This window comes from Semicossyphus pulcher, unplaced genomic scaffold (genome assembly GCF_022749685.1).
Source record: "Semicossyphus pulcher isolate SPU_LCO1_2020_fin unplaced genomic scaffold, fSemPul1.0.p SCAF_10, whole genome shotgun sequence".
NCBI classification, from domain to species: domain Eukaryota; kingdom Metazoa; phylum Chordata; class Actinopteri; order Labriformes; family Labridae; genus Semicossyphus; species Semicossyphus pulcher.
Window position 1 is genome coordinate 26,975,139 of NW_027211604.1, and position 18,179 is coordinate 26,993,317.

General features: G+C 41.9%; 1 protein-coding gene across 2 annotated transcripts in view; it reads left to right on the forward strand.

The window, feature by feature from the left end:
- The window catches only part of uvrag (UV radiation resistance associated gene), a 126,025-nt gene that overhangs the window by 23,987 nt on the left and 83,859 nt on the right, over positions 1-18,179 (forward strand). For both annotated transcript variants that reach the window (XM_069669334.1, XM_069669341.1), the window contains exons 7-9: positions 1,334-1,439; positions 7,001-7,127; positions 17,255-17,339. In XM_069669334.1, coding sequence (XP_069525435.1) covers positions 1,334-1,439; positions 7,001-7,127; positions 17,255-17,339 — 318 coding nt within the window. The remainder of the gene's footprint in view (positions 1-1,333; positions 1,440-7,000; positions 7,128-17,254; positions 17,340-18,179) is intronic.

An 18,179-nucleotide genomic window follows, 5' to 3' on the forward strand; every position in this document is an offset into this window, starting at 1 on the left:
TCAACATCAGGCTTCATTAAAAAACAAGCTCATGGTAATGATATATTTTTTATAACTTAGGAAGACAAATTGCTTTTGTAAACTTGAGCCTTTGGCTGTTTAATGTAGGTTAAAATATGCTAAATATCCGACCTTCTGTTCAGTATAGAATTCTGAACGACTTATGGGCCGATCATACTGTATGGGTTGATCAGGAATACTACTCACACATATCGAAGGAAAACTGCACAGAGAGTTTGGTTGCTCCTTTGCTGCTGGTTTGAAATGTGCAGAGAAGACAAACTGAAGTGGACAGTTGTTTCAGTGTCCTGTTAAAAGCTGATTTTTTAATACAAAAACGATGTTATTGTTATTGACACAAAGATGTTAATTAAATCTTTATTTGGGGTCCAGATGAATAGTTCTTTATCTGTCAAAACCAAAGGTAACAGTTGGTGTGCAACACAACTCTCATGGCATATGAATATAATAGTGTAAATATGATTGGCATTGACATATTTAGCAAGAAGTGCATAATCTAACACCAGTGTGACATTTATGGTCTATTGTCTTTCCTCTATAACTCATCTCCAACATGTGGCATTGTTGTCCGTTGGTCGGATGTCGGAGTCCCTCGGGTTGTGTTCTGGGGGATTTTGTCTCTTTTTCAATGGGATCTGGACTTTTAGAAAACATCCTGGGAAGTTAAATGCCCCTGTGATTGATGGCCTAAATAACAAGCTCTCTTGTCATCTGTGTAATGATGGTGCTGCGCCTTATTTCAGTGGTGACAGTGACATTGTGTTTGGAATATGGCCTCCATCTTTGTGGGACGTTTGATGGTTGTCTTGGCTTTCTGGAAGTGATGCATTCAGGTTGGTCACCAGACTTTTGGTCCCATACTTTGGTTTGTTTATTATAAAATAATAGTGATTAAACTTTTGTTGTGATATTTGTGGCTTGTGGAGTTGAAGAACCTGCTCATTTTGGTCTAATGAACTGTAAACTTTTATTATTAGGAATCTTCTCAGTATTGTTCTTGTCCTTTGTTTAATGTCTCGTCAGGGACTTTTAGAGTTGAGGAGACTCAGCAGTCGGACAGGAAACAATGAAGATCAACCCGCTTCAATCAGAAAAAGAAACAAACATGGAGAACACTGCACAATGACTCTTCCACTTGGGATAATCATAATCAGTCACTGTAAACATTCAAGCTTAAATGAAATCAATAACTGGTGCAGTCATAACACAGTCGATTTATTGGCCCCTTGGCAGGAGAGTTTCAAAATAAGGTTGTTCTTGTTCTTACAAACAATCGTCTTGATGGTAACTCTGTGTTCTTCTCATCCTGCAGGCTTCACACAGCCCAGAGAGCCATCAAGCAGACACAAGTGACGGTGCAGAAGATCGGGAAGGAGATCGAGGAGAAGCTGAGGACGACGGCGACTTGCACAGAGCGGGTGAGCACAGTCACCCAGACACATATTCAAACTCATCAGCAGCTCACAGTTAGTCAGCAGCAGAGTTTACAGTGCAATAAGTGAAATCTATGTACGAGGAAATATCTTTATTCAACCCTTAATTATCTTAATTACTTTATTACTTTAGATATATATTTAGTTCTTAAAGCTGAAAGCTTTTGGAAGAACAAAACTGCTTCTTCACGTCAGGATTTTTTATTTTAAGCATCTCCTTTTTTTTTTTTTCACACATTAAGAACAGATAATAACCAAATAGAGTTCACAGTTTGGTTGACTATCCTGCTCCTCAGCACAACAAACATGAAATCTTGTCAGGGCTGTGCTTTTGCAAAAATCTAGCAATATAATGTGTATCATGATACAGGGATTAGGCTTCAATATATCGCAGCATAATACGAAACTATAAGCAAGGCCATAAATAACGATTTGGTTGGTATAGTTAAGTCTGGCTTACTTAAACTAAGCACTAGGTAACGAGTGAAGAGAGCGAGCGCTGTTAATGTAAATGAAGTGAAACAGAGAAATAACAGTTTTTGATTGTTTCACAGCTGTTACGCTCTAAACAAACTAACACACGTACACCTCTGTACAATACCTCTGTGTTTAGTCTCTCTACAGTATAGACAGCTTGTTTTCAGTAGCGGTTGGTGTTATAGAGACAGCTTATGTTATTGTAGGATTAAGCAAAAATTAGTTAAATTTCAGGCTTTGAGAAAATAAATAAAGAAGAGGTGCGTTTAGATGTTTCTGAAGAACTTTCATGAACAGCAGCGAGCGATAACTGCAGTCATCAGCAACAACAGGCCCGTTGGTTCCTACATTAATAATAAACATCAGCAGACTGTGTCAGTTTCTTAACAGGATTTAAGAGCTTTTATCCCCCAAATCCCCCGTGTAATGGTAATGTAAAGTAAGATGAGATGTAATTATACCCTTTGGGCAGCTATTTAAGCTATAGCTTTCTGTTTTGATGGCTCAACTGAAAAGTAGAGATGGAGCAATATCCCTTTTAGATAACGCTCCGAAACAAACCCTCTGTTTATGTTTCCACGTCCTGTCATATCCTCGGCTCGGATCCACTGAAAAAGCATATTTAACATTTTTGGAATTGGCAGCCACACAGCTGTGAAAACTGAGCGGAGATCCCGGGTTTGTTGTGTTTATTGTAAACATTCACTTCAAAGGCGTCCTGTCTCCTCTGCTGTTATAAACGCAGAGACAGTGACACTTTGGGGTTTTCATCCTGCAGGTTGTGTTGCCTTTGGGAAAAGCATTTTCCAGGTCACGGGATTTCATACTTTTCATGCCAAAATTATTTTTAAGCAGCTGGGATATTTTTGCTTTTCACAGTGTTTCTAATGTGTGTGCTTTTTCAGACTAAATGTAAAGGTTTGGAGTGTCCCCTCAGAGTGTCTCTTCAGACAGCTGTTACAGCTGTTGCTTTCCATCTTGCTCTCCAGCCTCCTTTGATATTTCTCATTTTTCGTTCCTCTATCCAGACCTCCATCCTACCTATTAAAGTAGCTCCACTACTTGAGCCTTCCCACAAAAACATTGTGGCTCCATTCTTTGGCCACAAAGGCTCCCTTTCAAAAACTGCTCTGTGATATTTCCCCCTCAGTGAAACATTCCTTAAAAGCCTTTTCAGAACTCCCATCAGCCAATAAATCACATAATCCTCGTCCTCTACCTTTCTGTAAAACCCGGCGTCTGGGAGTGAGTGGAGCATTGTGTGGCTCTTCTAAGGGTTTCCCTCTTTGCTCTCCTTCTGTTAGCGTCATATTGAGCTGGGATCAAAGGGGGACAGAGTGGAGGCCACCAACCAGAGCACAGGGCCCTTTCACCCTCTCACCCACACTCTGCCATTAATCTGCCGGGTTATAACTCGCCCCTCCACGCCTCCTGCTTATTTACTCAGCTGACCCTCTGCTGTTTGATGTTCAGTAGGAGGCAGACTGGCCTGCTGGTGTGTTACAGTCGCACACACACTGACACGGCTGTGACCCACTTGTCAACTGTGCCGCTCAGTGAAAGTGTAGGAGGCTGGCCGTTCGTGCCAAAGCCTCTGGTGGTTAACATGAAGGCATCAGGGTGCGACACATCGGAGGCATGGAGGCTCTATCAGTCGTCTCTCTGCGACTGATACCCCGCTCTGTTTTTACCACAAAGTCCTCTGAAGTCTTCAACAAGAAGCCTATCTGTGTTTCCTCTGATCCAGGCTAGATCACTATCTCAGTGGATGTGTGTCCCTGTTTGCAAACTGCAGGATGAAAAACAGGGCTGAATCTCTGTCACTCTGCCAGCAAGCTCACCCCAGGGCCCGATGAAATCCAGCTCGATGTTTTCCAGATTCGGTCGGATTTGTTTTTCTGTTTTTCATTTGAACTCGATTTTAGGATTGAAACCCATCAGAAAGGGAGTCTTATGATGTGGTTTCCTGACTCATAATATTCCTTTTAATTTTGCTCTACTTGTAGCTGTTAGCAACAAATCCTCAGTTTTTGGTGTCATTCTGACAAGCTTAGAGTGTGTAATTTGCCTGCTGGACTTTGCTTTGGGCTGATTGGCTGTTCGAACAAGCTTTTGTTCACAACTTTCTAAAACCATTTTCCAAGATGAGGCAACGCAATCAGCATTTCAGCTCAGCAGTTTACACAGTACCAACTTGTCTCTGCAACTTTTGGTCTTCTGGATTTCTGGCAGACAGAAGCAAGGTCCCTGTAAAAGATACCAAAACAGAGATAGAAGCTGTGTCTCAATCCAGGGGCTGCATCCTTCGAAGGAGGCGGTCTACAGAGGATGCTCCATTCATAGCCTGTGTAGACCGTTAAAGCCGAACTGAAATGAGATGGTCTGCTCCTGTTTGCATCACCAGCTGTTCTTGCCCTTACCCTTGTGTCACCAAACGGCGCTCCTGTCGCCTAACAAGAGCTAGCAGGCTAACTAGCTAGCATGACTAACGTCGAGTAAGTTAACCTGTTATTTTAAAGATATTTTGTTTCAAGGGCTCTTTCGTTTTTTTAAACATATGTATCTCTAGCTATTCAATTGAGTTAAAACCAAAGACTTTTACATTTAAACATTTATTCCTCGGCTGCGTAAGAGTCCGCCATTTTGTTTGAATTAGCGTGCAATGAATCTCGGGATATGTCGGGCCATAAAGGATGCACCCGATGGATGGATGGATGGACGTATTTGAAGGCTGATTGCGTCACAGCGGCGCCACGAAGGCTGTCGCATTTCGAAGGCTCCTTCAGATGCGGTCGACAAATGCGTCCTCCTTTTCCCATACCACGAAGGATCCATCGGGTGCAACCTTCGCGGCCCAAGATATGTTGAGATTCATTGCGCGTCAATTCAAACGAGATGGTGGATTCTTAAACAGCTGAGGAATACACTTTAAATGTAAAAGCTTTAACAGTTTAAACTCAATCGAGTAGCTGGAGATACAAATGTTAAAATTGGAGGAGCTTACACAAATGATATTTAAAATGATTGGTTAAGTTATTTGACGTAAGCTACAAGAGCTTACATCCAACATGGATATGACATCTGTCATGGATGACATCTGTCATATCCATGTTGCCTCTTAAATCTCTCTTTGTGTGTTTGAAGTTGATCTGTTCATCCACCTTATCATCCATCATTGTATGCTTCTGTTAACCTCCAATCTCTGCCTTCATCTACTGTAACCACGTCCACAGCCATCAGTCGATGAAGGCCTGGTGCTGTTCCTCATTAGATGGTTAGCCCACTGCAGCCCCCCCTATCAGATAGAGACATGAAGCCTGATAAAGGGACACCCTACAGAGAGGGCAACATGTTGACTAATGACCTGCACGCTGCTGCTGCTGCTGCTGCTGGTCAGGGAACATGTGGTGAGAGAGACGCCAGCAGAGAGCTGTGGGTACAGAGACAAACACACTCATATGGAGTCGATGGGCTTTATTCTAGTCTCAATCTTTGGGTTGTGCACATCCACAGGTGTACGTGGGCCATGTCTCTCTGAGGAGTATATTTTCACTGACATGTTCAAGAACACACATCTTTTAATACAGCAGACACTGTAGTGTCCATAGCAGGAGATGGAGGTGTGAGTAACAACAATGGTTCTGGCTCTTTAGCTTTGAAGGTAGTCGTTAAAGGGAACAAGCATGCATAAAAGGCATTTTTCATGGCAGACATTTTTGACTTGCCATAGTAGAGAAAGCACGGCAACATTACATATCATGCATCATGCACTTAAAGGTCAGGTTTGTAACCGGGTGCAGCACTGAGTAGGCACAGGGAATGTGAGGAGGAAGACGAAGCAGGGACAGGGGGTGGAAGATGAAACAGGAAGTGGAGGAAGACAGAAGATGGTCTGTCACCAAAGCAGCCCAGACTATAATTATTTAGACTTCATGTATCAAAAAATGTTTTTGAAATCATGTGTCTCTATTCCACTTAGTGCAACCTTAGACACCAGGGCAAGTCTTGATCTTGTTGAGAGAGACCTGTTAGTGTCACTCCATTACTTAACAGCTAACAGATAACAGCTGTCTGCATTTAAAGGCAGATTTCAAACTTGTGTCAAACATTCATTTATCAAGAGAAAATAGAGAAATATGAAAAATACCACACGACATTTAACAGACTTTAAAATGTTCTCTTTTTTTCATGAAGAGTGGAGATTTATGAAGTGAGAATTTGCAGTAGCTGCTCAGAGTATTGTTTACAGTAATAAATGTTGATGTACTGTGGTCTCAGTATTTGATGACTTGAACATCTGTCTGTACGGTTTGTCAAAGACAGTCTGAAGATGACTTGCAGCAACTTTGTAAGTAGAGTAACCAAAGTTTTCGGCTTAAAAATTCATGCCAGCTCGAAGCATTTGAACATTTCTGCTCACTTGGGAAACATTGTGGTGAAAGTTTCAAGGTTAAATCACGTACGACTGATTGTTGTTTCTACAGCACCACCATCAGGGCTGTTAGCCCACGGTACCAGTTTAGGAAGTCAAGCATAGGACTGGACCTATGTGCAAAGTCCTGTTTATATATGTATAAGAAGTAGAATAACACTGCCACATATCAGCGGAGCTCCCCGGTCCCTAACATCACCAAACCATCGTCGTACTGCTTCACTGGCTGTTGAGCCCTCAGCCTCATCTCCTCACTTCTTATCAGAGCAGCTGCTTGCATGCTAACAGCCATAACTTCATACCAGTTTAGTCCCTGCCAGCCATTCCCATGACTCAGGGTCATTACTAAACCTTTTCACCTGTAACACTGATCTCGGGGCTCAGCGGGATATTTTGAATAGCTAAATCATTCTCCGTCATAAGTTGTTGACAGTGGAGTAGAGGTACATTAAGTCAGTGCGACACGGGATCAGCCTGCAAAAACGCGGCTTGTTTTTAGGGCGCTGGCTGGAATTTCGAGGTCTTTATGAAGAGAAATAAACACCGAAAAATTGCTGTGACCACATATTAGATTTTTTCCTTCCTCCTCTTTCTCTGTTTTCTTACCATACCTTTCCCCTCTGTTTGCTCTGTACAGAAGAAAGAGCGGGAGTGCATGCAACTGCGCATAGCCGTGCTGCGGAGCGAGCTGCAGCGGCAGAGGAAGGCGCTGGGCAGGGAGATCGACCTGCGGCAGAAGGAGCAGGCACAGCTTCAGAAGAAAGGTAAGAGGAATGCGTGCAAACAAAGCAGATACACATGGACTAATGTTCCCGTAAACACAACCCGTGTTTGGTGGAACTTTTCCCTTATTTAAAGAGGATGGAACAGGCTTTAAGTAGTGAACCAGTGTGTATTTTTTGCTCTTAAAATCCAATGATGGGTTTTTTAATTGTTCAATAGATTTATTCACACAAAAGTAGTTTGTTTTCATTTACATTTGTTGTTATGTAATCCTTTCCTTTTTCAATGTGACACTCATCCACAAGCAATAAAGCCAACAATATGAATCCTGTATACACAAAACAGCACAGTGATGTATTCATTCACTACACTAGATCTGTGTTTTTACCTCCTGAAATGAAGTGCTTACATTAACACACTGGGGGTAATAGCAATGAAAGACACAGGGTATAAGGCTGAGTGTTAAAAAAATATCACAACATAATGAGTCCAACTGCTGCTACTCATTTTATTATCTCTAATAGTCCTGCATGACTCGCATCAGCTTGTGGGAAGAAGCACATTTATCAGAGCTTCCCATAAGCACCGGCTGCCATCCAGACAGTAAAACATGTCCAGGTGACTGCTTATTTAGAGTTTTAAGTCAATTCACAGTAGTGTTTAACTCTCTCATTTCACCAAAACAACTGGTTTTGATCAGCAGGTCCATTTGTCTTGGATATGAGGAGACTCTGGGGATAATTCAACTACCGGTAACAGAGAATGAACACTAAAGGGCCATTTTGAACTCTCTAGATAAAGCCCGTCATGCTGTTGCTCCTGCTTTGCTCTGTGTACAGTGATGAAGGAAAAAAACCAGCGCAGAGATTAGACTGACAAAATGCGAGTCCTTTTCGGGGTGTCTTCCGACCGTTAATTTAATCATCGACTTGTATGGTGCAGTCCTTTTTTTTTTTTTACTTTTTTCCATGTTGTTATGTCACCAGATGAAAACAGGTTCATTACAAAGCAGTTGGCGCATACTGGACTATGACTGCCAGCAATATACCAGCATTAAGTAGCCTCAGTGTGCTCTGTATGCACTTTGTTATACAGCAATGCAGCAAGGTGTTACTAGAGACCAATGTCACTCTCCCAGCCAGAGGATTGGAGCCACTCTACACGACACAAACATGCACACTCATAATGTACAATATGTGGAGCCATTCCTGTGACAGGCCTGTTATTCAGCGGTGTTTGTGCAGCGGTGTTTTTAGTTAACCCAGTGAAGTCTGCAGCTCCTGACTGTCTGAGCGCTGCAGAAGGTTGTACCGCTGCCTCTTTCTGTTCACAGGGATATAAGGACACATTTTAGACACATAAAGCCATATGAGGTGTCTTTAATGCTAATTACTTTATTCCTCAGTTCGATTTAGCCTTCGATTTTTAAGTACCAATAGATTACATTTTTTATGAAGAGCGTGTCAGTTACAGTGGGGAGACTTTTAGAGAGATTTCACTTTGCTGAGCTCATTTTTTCTGTCACCTCCGACTCTGGCAGTTATTAGGGATGTGTCCTTTAACCTGTTAACCAACCGTTAAGAATTTTAACCGGTTAATACTACCAGTTAAGCGGTTAAATAAGATGTTGTCTTTGTTTCAATGCTGCTGGATCACATGGCTGTATGTGATCCATGCGTGCGTAAAATGGACACTGGACTGTGTATTAATGTCTGTGGGCATGATTGTCGGTGCCACAGGTAGTTATGTTTGAGGATAATAAATTAGCTTAGCTGCGTGTGTGTGTGTTTGTGTGTGTGTGTGAGTGTGTGTGTGTTTCTGCGAGTATTAGGGAGACAAGCATCAGAATGAGCGCACATGATGGAGAGCTTGTTCCTGTTCTTTCTAAAGAAGACTTTTATCCAATCCAAAAAGTACATTTTAATCTTGTCGGCTAACCGGTTATGAATCGTTAAGAGTGTCAGTTTACAGGTCAAAAAAAAAATCTAAATGCACATCCCTAGCAGTGACCATGCTGTCTCCAAGAGTCCAGCTGTAGACTGATGGCAGTTACGCTGTGTCTTCTTGTTTTAGGGCAGGGACAAGAAGGCAGGGGTGGAGAAAAAATCAGACAATCAATGATCCTGTTTTAGGTTTTGAAGATCAAATTGAAAGCTAATTCTGTCAGGGGAATCTTGTTTCAGTAACATCCTCTTGCTGTCGGCCAGAGGGCAGAGCTCCTCCTGAAGCCACCAACCTGGTGGTGGGGATCAGCAATAATTAGCATTTAGTCTACACATGCATGCAGACATACACACACGCACACAAAGGACAGCACTAAGAGGTTTCAGGGAGACGTTTCCTTTGTTCTGTGATCCTAAAAAAAAGGCCGTTAATCCTCCGCCTCTTTACCTGTCACCACGCCGTCTGCAGCCAAAAGAACTCGCTGCTCTCCGTCTCTGCACCTCATTGATGGCTTCTTTCCAGACTGGACAAGTGCTTATTAAGAGACAGAAGAAAAAATTCCTTCAGCTGCTGGAAGAGGGAAAGGTATTGTAGGATAAATTGAAATTCTGCAGCTGAATAGCTCTGTGCTGAAATCTTGTTGTTTTTTCCCACACTCAAAACTCAAAAGCCAAAAGCCATATGCTGCTGAGCTCTGCTGTACCTCCAGCTTGTTGTTTAGCTCTTCCAATCAGCCCGCTCGTGTTCATTTGTTTCACCATCAGAAAAACCCTGCATTAATTACAGACAGGATACTCTCACAGACAGGTGTTTACAGCACATCACGCAGCAGCTGATTTTCTATCTGATTAGATTTAGATTGGCACCAAAACCTGTTTGTTTCATCTGATCTCATCTTTCTCCGGAAACGTGTGATTTTATTATTCATGGCTTTTATTTAGAAACTTCCCTCTGGAGGCTCTGTTGGCTTGTCTGTCCCACCACACACAACCTTAAAGAAGCAAAATTAGTCCCATTCAGTCATAAATATTGTTAATCAGACAAGCTGGTGGCTGAGGGCTGATGATTTATCTTCTCATATGATTTCAATTTTGATTCAATCAGAAGCAAGTGTTTCATTTGTTGAATTTTCACACATTCCTGAGCTTATTAGAGACAGGTTCCTTTGAAAGTTTTATTGACAGTTTTATTAACAGTATGTGTAAGAACTTTGCAATGCGATGCTTCCCCTGAGGGCATATGGATGGACTCTCCTTTTCTTCTCACGCTCTTCACAGGGTTCCTGCGTATAGAAAAAGTACAGCAAAAATATGTGCTTACAGAGTGTTCCCCCTCTATGGTTTTCTTTGTTATTGCATATGCATAGCATCATAAAAACAACAAAATGAAGCTTGTCTGAACATTTTAAAAATGCAGTGATGTAGATATCAGAAAAGCAATCAGACGATCTTTTCTTTGTGGCTGCGTTAGTTTATAAACGAGGCTGCTCAGACTAATTTTCTTTATTTGTATAACGTATCAGACACTGAGGCAACTCAAAGTGCTTTACAGAGTAATAACACATAATCAAAGACACATATTTAGAATTATAAAGAGCAGACAGATTATTCCAGGCCTGTGCTGCATGATAACAAACGCTGCGTTTAAATTTTAACTCTTAATTGCAAAAGAAACAAAAGATGAGGGAATAGTCCTTTAAGATAATCCTTTTTTGAATCCTTTACTAGTCATAGATTTTATTATTTCATTATAAAGGGAAAATAATCTGAGTATTTGTAGCACAGGTTTACATCGTCTGTGGGCAGAGGATCGTCATACACATGTCTTTTAGGAGTGTGGGCTGAACCAACGGGTATATACGTTTTTCATACATAGTCAGAATGTAATATACATGATACCAGTTTAGGGCTGTCACGGTAACTGCATGACCGCAATACTGCGATTATGTGACACCAACCGCGGGGTGGACCCAGTGACCGTCATCACCACTATTTTAATATCATAGACCCAGTGATGATGCTAGTCCAAGGTACGCGTCCTGCGTCTCTGACCCATTCAAATCTGATGGGACGCAGTAAACTTACTATCCATGCATCCCAGAGAAGCACCTCGTCTGTCCATACAGAGCGATGCATTGTGAACAACAAACTTTTAAAAAAAATTACAATAATCAGCAAAAGAAAACGTGCTGTCAGAGCGCCACTGTTTCAACCCTCTGCCCATCTAATTGGTGCAGAGGAGCCCGTATGCAATCTCGCGACATGCTTGTTTGGCCGCTACAACAACAACTAGCCCGTCACCACAGATTTCATTTCAACAGTTAATAAGGGTACGAACTTAGTATTCACTCATGTCGATGGTGTTTTACCATCTGGGGGACGCGCTATAGTTGAATAAACAGAACATACTCCGGCAGCAGGCTGGTGCGGCGGTCAACCGCCAAAACCGCAAGGGGGCGTTAGTGTTTCCCCGCAGTTTGAAATATTCAGTACCGTGACAGCCCTATACCAGTTGGACCATTTATTTACACAAGAAACATCCAGTAATTTGTATTGTGATGTAAAATATGGTCTGAAAAATGTGCAGAGGAGTCTTGAAAAGTCTTTAAAAGGAAATGTGCTGGAACCGTGTCTTTACGATCTCATCTGTGCCTAGCCGTGTGGTCTCCCCATCCCTCGCACAGTTATAGAGCCCATTAGCAAACAGCTTTTATCAACCTGTTATTCCCAGGGAAGCGGCCTCTCTCTGAAAACAAGGGGCCCTAAAAACCTAAGCATGGATTCCGCAGGTGTGTTGGTCAGCGTGTGAGCCAGCGGATAAAAATGAGATGAAAGTGTGGCATTCTTGTAAAGAAACTCTTTGACTGTTGTTGCAGACTTTGTGAGGCCTATTCTCTGTTCATTTGCTCATGTGTACGTGCTCCATCTTTGCCACCCCGGACAGTGTTTGCATAGTAAGCAGTGAGAAACATCAGCGCTCGGTATCATCCTGACGACAGGTTAACGACGAGCTGCTGAATGCACACTGATTTACAGTGAAATCATCGCGGGAGTGCAGACTTGTTGTTTTTCACTTCTGCAAACGCACACATACTCGCACTAAGTCCTCTGCGTGTCTTTCTCACAATCCATAAGCGAGGACATATGACCATGACCAGTTTTTTCCTTCTTTACAGCTGTAGATTCAAAATAAAATCTTTCCTCCCCCCATAATAAATGGGTTCGGGTTTTGGTGGGGTCACACTCTTGTCACAATTTCCTCCTGTCTAATTTCCCTCCTTCCACCTTGAGCAGACGACATAAATCAGGCCCGTGAACGGCGTTTATTGTACTTAGGAGCGGGAGTTATTCTCACGCTCTGTTACACAGCGAGGGCTCCCGACCAATAAATGTCAGTGGTTGGGTTTCTCAAGTGTGAGGAGCACAGTTCTGTGAAGGTGTGGTGTGTGGAGGTATTTGTCACCTCAGAGGAAAGGTCTCATATTGAAGCTATCACCATTAGCGCTCATTCAGCAGCAGCAGCAGCAGCAGCACAGCTTTAATACATTTCCATCCTTCAGTTGGCAGCCATATTGACTGTGGATAAGGGTTGACAGGTTCTGCAGTCCAACACTCTGGGTAATGACGAACTAAGATGCCTTTCTACGCTTTCATTAACCCTCTTACATTCCACTTTGTCTCTGTCACAGCCAAACCTCTTCCTCATATAGCATGGAAAGTGTTGGTTAAAAAACAGCCGGAGTAGTTATTAGTTGGTAATTGAAAGAAACACATTCTTTGCAACTGGTTTTAACAGTAAGCATTCAGTAGAATCACAAGAAAACTCCAACACGCTCTTTTTTAAGCCATTAAAATGCCCTTCTCGTCGTGGCACGGTCATGTTAGACCTGATAACAAACTCTGACAGCTTTCGGCATCGAGCCTGCATCTGTTTTGCTGCCGGCTTTTCAGACTTTTTTGTTTTGCTGCATATTTTGTTTTGGCTTTAAATATGAAAGAGGATTCTGATAGTAAATGACTTGCACCTGTTGCAATTCTAGTTATGATGCAGCGCTGAAAACAAAAATAAGAACGGAATGTAGAGAATTTGGGTGCTTCAACGGCATTCTCAGGGCCAAATGTAAGCAGTGAACTTAAGACAGGAGGTCATTCCACTTTTGTCAGTTAGGTTTGTTGATGTTATTTGATTGTATTTTAAGCATAGTATCAAACAGACAAGGCTGAACCTCAGCATTGATGAAAAGATCCTTATTCCCTTCTCCAAAACTTAAAGAAAAGCCACTTCCGCTGACAGTTTGTAACTCACTTAACTAGCTGACCACGCTGCGAGCTGATTGGCTGTTGAAACTGGTGATGCGCCTTAGGTTTCAAAACCAACCAGATTGCATTGAGCTGCAATGTTTACAAAGGTTTCACAAATCTTTGGTCTGAGCTGGCAATGTCCTTAGAAACAGTTCTAGGCCTTACCCAGTCCGTACACTTTAATTCTTACACAGAGGTCACAAAGGTCAGGCCAGCCCCGGCAAACCATGAAATGGTTTCTAATTATTAAGCGTAATTAACCCCCACACAGCCCACTGTCTCCTACCAGAGGGACTTTATTGTTGGACCATAATCTTCCAACATTGTATTTACCTGCCTTAACAGCATTGTAGCATTTTAAAGAGCAGCTCCAGTCATGTTTTAAAACCTATTAAATGCTCTGCTTGAAATAATAAATGTGTGTCTGAAGTGTTTTTTCTACAAAATATGTTTAATCACCTTGTAAAAATCCTCCCGAGGCATCTCCTCCTTCTCCCTCGTTAAAAGTTCCTGAACCTTCAACTTGTTGAAACTTAGCTAGCTTGAAATGTAGTAATTAGTAGTAGTAACATTAACATTAGTAGTCAGTAGTGAGTTTGACGGTTACAGCTCACTCGCGCATCGCTGAAGTGGTTGCCATAGGTTACACATAATGATATGCATAGCGTCACCCCGTCCATTAACGGGATTGGCTCCTAAGGTTTGTGACGTCTCGAACCTGCCAATCTGAACACGTGTTGTTCAGCCTGTCCTTGGTACACTGCAGTTTAAAAGCAGACAGGCCCAGCCATGGAGATGACTGCTGATGATGTCCCTGATATGTCTTGTAGCACATGAAGAACACCACATGGAGATGTTTACAGGGTTAAACACTGGATTTGCACTTTAAAGCTGGGCCACATTTGAATCCTACAACAACTACTTGTGTAATATAAAGGATCATCTATCATCACACAAGCTGCCAGGATTCCTCCTGAATGCTGCCGTGGTATTCACCCTGTCTGTTTATACCGGGATACAAACTGGAACAGGTTAGAGGGATGAAAGGATGACAAGATGGATAGATAGATCAGTTCTGAAAGAGCTGGGCATTACATGAAAGCAGGAGTGAAGTACAGGCCCACACTGTCAGTGTTCAAATACGTTGTCAAGTCATCACTCAACAGAAGGACAGCCTGTCTCATCGGTGTCTCTCACTATCTCTCTGCCCCGCTAATCTGATGGAGATACATCTGAGTACCTTCACTCCCCCCGTCTCTGGCGAGGTATCTTCTTCCACCCTTATGATGTGAAGTTTGAGGAGCACGGAGTGAAGTGGAAGTAAGTGATAAAAAGCAGCTCCTGTGATCCATCTCATCACATGTGATTTGATCTTAATTGCTCAAAATGCACTTGTCTGCCAGCTGCTGTCTGCCCATTGGACAAAAAGTTTGAGTACATTTCAACACTCTATTGACATTGTTGAGGACTTTCTTGTCCATGTTCAGTTGAAGAATGCAGATAAACCCGAGGGAAGCTTTATCTGGAGTTGAAACTGATTGCAAACATGAAAGAGCAGGGTAATCCTGCTCCAGCAATGTGCTGTTGGCTTCCTGGGTTCAGTTTGGACTTACACATCCTCACCGGTTACGCATATACAGCTTTTTAATGCAGGTGACAGTGTTTATGAAGTTACACCAAAAGAGCTAAAGCTAGGAAGCATGGCTAAAACCTCAGTATATTTTGAATCATTTGACAGAGCCACTCTTTGGTTTATCTGACTGTTCAGGTGTCTTGTCTCTAGAGTCCACCTTCGAGGTCTCGCCGTCTCTCTTGTCACATAGACTGACACCCCACCAGCCACCCTGGGGAGAAACCTCATTACAGATGTTTAAATTCACAGTCTGAAGTAGCAAGTTTGCCTTTGTGGTGCTGCTCTCTCTTCACCCCTACGGTCCAATAAAAAAGCCAGCTGCAGCTGATGTTCAGTCTCACAGCCCTTTGAAAAATATAGCTCTTAATAGGACAGCAAACCAACTGTTTTAACGAGTCTCACTGTAGTCTCATTAAAAGTCAGCGATTTGAACCAGCATACCAGAAGCTGACTTTGTGTCAGTCCAATCTCTGTACTTGTTTTTCAGCTGCATCATTGTACACAAAGCAATGCAGGTGCAACCGCACGAGAGGCTGTAAACTTTACAAACTGTGTTGCTAAAATCATTTTTAATTGTTTATTGTTCACAGGAGGTTTCCTCCCATCCAAAACAAACGGACCAGAAACTAGTAACACTGTTAAAGTGAAGCAGTTTCATGTTAAACTGCGTCCCTGCAGCACTCTTCGGCAGGGCTTTGTGTATGGAGTCAAAAAGGTTTTGAGCTCACAAAATAATGTTCACAAATAATTTCTCAGCCCACAGTTGTATTTCACATTTTGTGTGCATGTGAAAATCTAAATTTGCGAATGCGTAAAAAAAGTTGTCCTCAAACATTCAAGTTTGTGAATTTGTAATAATTTTTGCAGGTGTAGAAATGTTTTGTGCTCCCAGAAAAGATTTGCAAATGTGTAAAAAGTGTTTGTAGCTGTAGAAACTATTTGAGTCACACTATTTGTGCCACAATATTTTCAACTTTGACATTTCACAAAGTCAACATGCAAATGTCCTTTCTGCATGTGTGAACCTGAAGTTACAAGCTACGAGTTGCAATTATGATGTTTCTTTACGCCGCAGCTAACCAGCCAATCAGCTTACCTCCACATTGTCCACTGACCATTCAATCAGAGGAAGCTAAACTGTCCAATCAGTCCAATATCTTTTTGATCTTTGTTAGCTGAGCTGCTGCTACCTTTAGCTCAGCTCGTGTTTCTGATAACTTTAGATCTAGAATCAGACAATCAGATAAACTATTCGTCTGGTGAATGAGACATGAAAGACTCTGTGTAACTTGTTGGAAAGGTCTCGCTGATGATTCTGGAAAACTCTGATAATCTTGGGTTTTACAGGTAAATGTGAGACATACTGTATGTAGGCTGATGTAGAGGTTTTGTGTGCATGGAATTACGAGATGAATATAGTCAAACCTCGTATCAGAATAACTTTATTTACACGAGGGATGCACAATGTTATCGGCACGTTATCGGTATCTGCAGAAAGATTACAGAATGCAGCCAAAATCAGATTTCACTGACATAGATACAGCTCTAATTCTTACAAGCCGCAAACAGTTGTCGTTGCTTTTCTCTTTTTTTTTAGCTTTAAACAAAGACAGAAACTGAATAAGGAAACATTTTGTTCTGTTTATTTTGGAGAGTCAGGGAACAATGATTGAGAAAAAACACACAGCTAACATGTGGCTTAGTCGGGGGGATCATGTGTTAGAACTGCTGCAAAACCAAACCCACGAAAAGTTTCTAAATGAATCTTAGTGATAAAATAAACCAAATCTAAACTTTTTAGCAGATTTTTTAACTGACTTTTAAACTGTTAGTGTGCTTTAAGTAGTCAAACATTTAATAATAGTTGTAATAATAATAGTTTATTAGCCTCATGTGGAAGCATAAATCATGTTTCATGTGTGATTCTGTTACAACCCTAAATTAGACTTTGTCTTTCCGGTTTTATGCAACGCTCAGTTATTGAGAACTTGCCAGTATGTCAGTTACACAACTTACCCAAGCCGTATCATCACTGTCACTTATCTGTCTGATTTTATTTATTTGCCCAGCTCTGTATTTACAGCGTCTGACAAATCCTGTAATTTGCATACATATGTCGTCTGTTTTTATGTGGTGTCAGAAGGAAATGGTTTTGGCCTCATCAAACGAGCTGTTTGATGCTGCTTATGTTTTACAGTGGATGGCAGCCAACCAAACACAGGCCCACCTGGCTGAGGCAGAGGAGAACACACACCTGATAATTTACTGTTTCTCTTTCTGTCTCTGCCAGAGGAAGCGTTCTCCGCTCAACACGAGAGTCTGAAGGAGGAGAAAGAATCCTTAACCAAGCTGCAGAAGGAATGCACCGCCAAGAGGTATTTATGTGTGAACCTGTAATTAGTTTCTGCTTTATTTCTGCACAGAAAACACTTTTTTAAAAACATTCATACCCGTCAGCTAGAGCCCACTGAATGATCAGACCCAAATGTGATGAGACTACACCCCGCTGCTGGCCTCCCACCTCGATCTTTTAAAACAAGGGGATGTTTTCTCGGCTGGTGCGGCCTATTTATGTGTTTTCAACAGAGAGTTTGCACATGGTGCTAAAAATCCTGTTGGCCTCTGTTTGCCTTGGCCTGCGGGGAGAAGTGTGCTGAGGGTGTCGACCCTGGATACAGCTTTGTTTGTGTGTAAAGTACCTGGCAGGCACAGAGGGTAAAGCAGAGGCCCAGAGAGGCCAGCAGAGGCCAAGGGAGCCGGCACACAGGAAATTAACACCGACACTTGTACATCTGCCTAACATCGATTCCTTGGAAATATCTGTGTTGTTAATGTTTTTTTCATGGAGATGTCTCTTTTTATTTAAATTCTTTTGATTACTTTTAACTCTGTAAAAGTTATGTTAAGCACGCACAGACTTTGGGGCCAAAAGACATCAGACACGGTGTTTTTAATTGTAGTAGCTGTAGTTCTACTTTTCCTCTCTAGATAGCTGTAGGCTATTGTGCTAACTCTCTGTGCTTTTAGTCAACAGTGGTTAGAAGTAACCGTACTAAAGGTTACTAAAGTCATTTTTATCTGTCCATTTTTGTCTTTAAAATTCCAACTTTTGTACTTGAACTTTATTTGAGAATTTACATGATCCAACTTTATACTTTTTTCCAACACGTTTCAGAGGGACATATTTTATTCTTTTTTCTGCAGATGAAGATTAC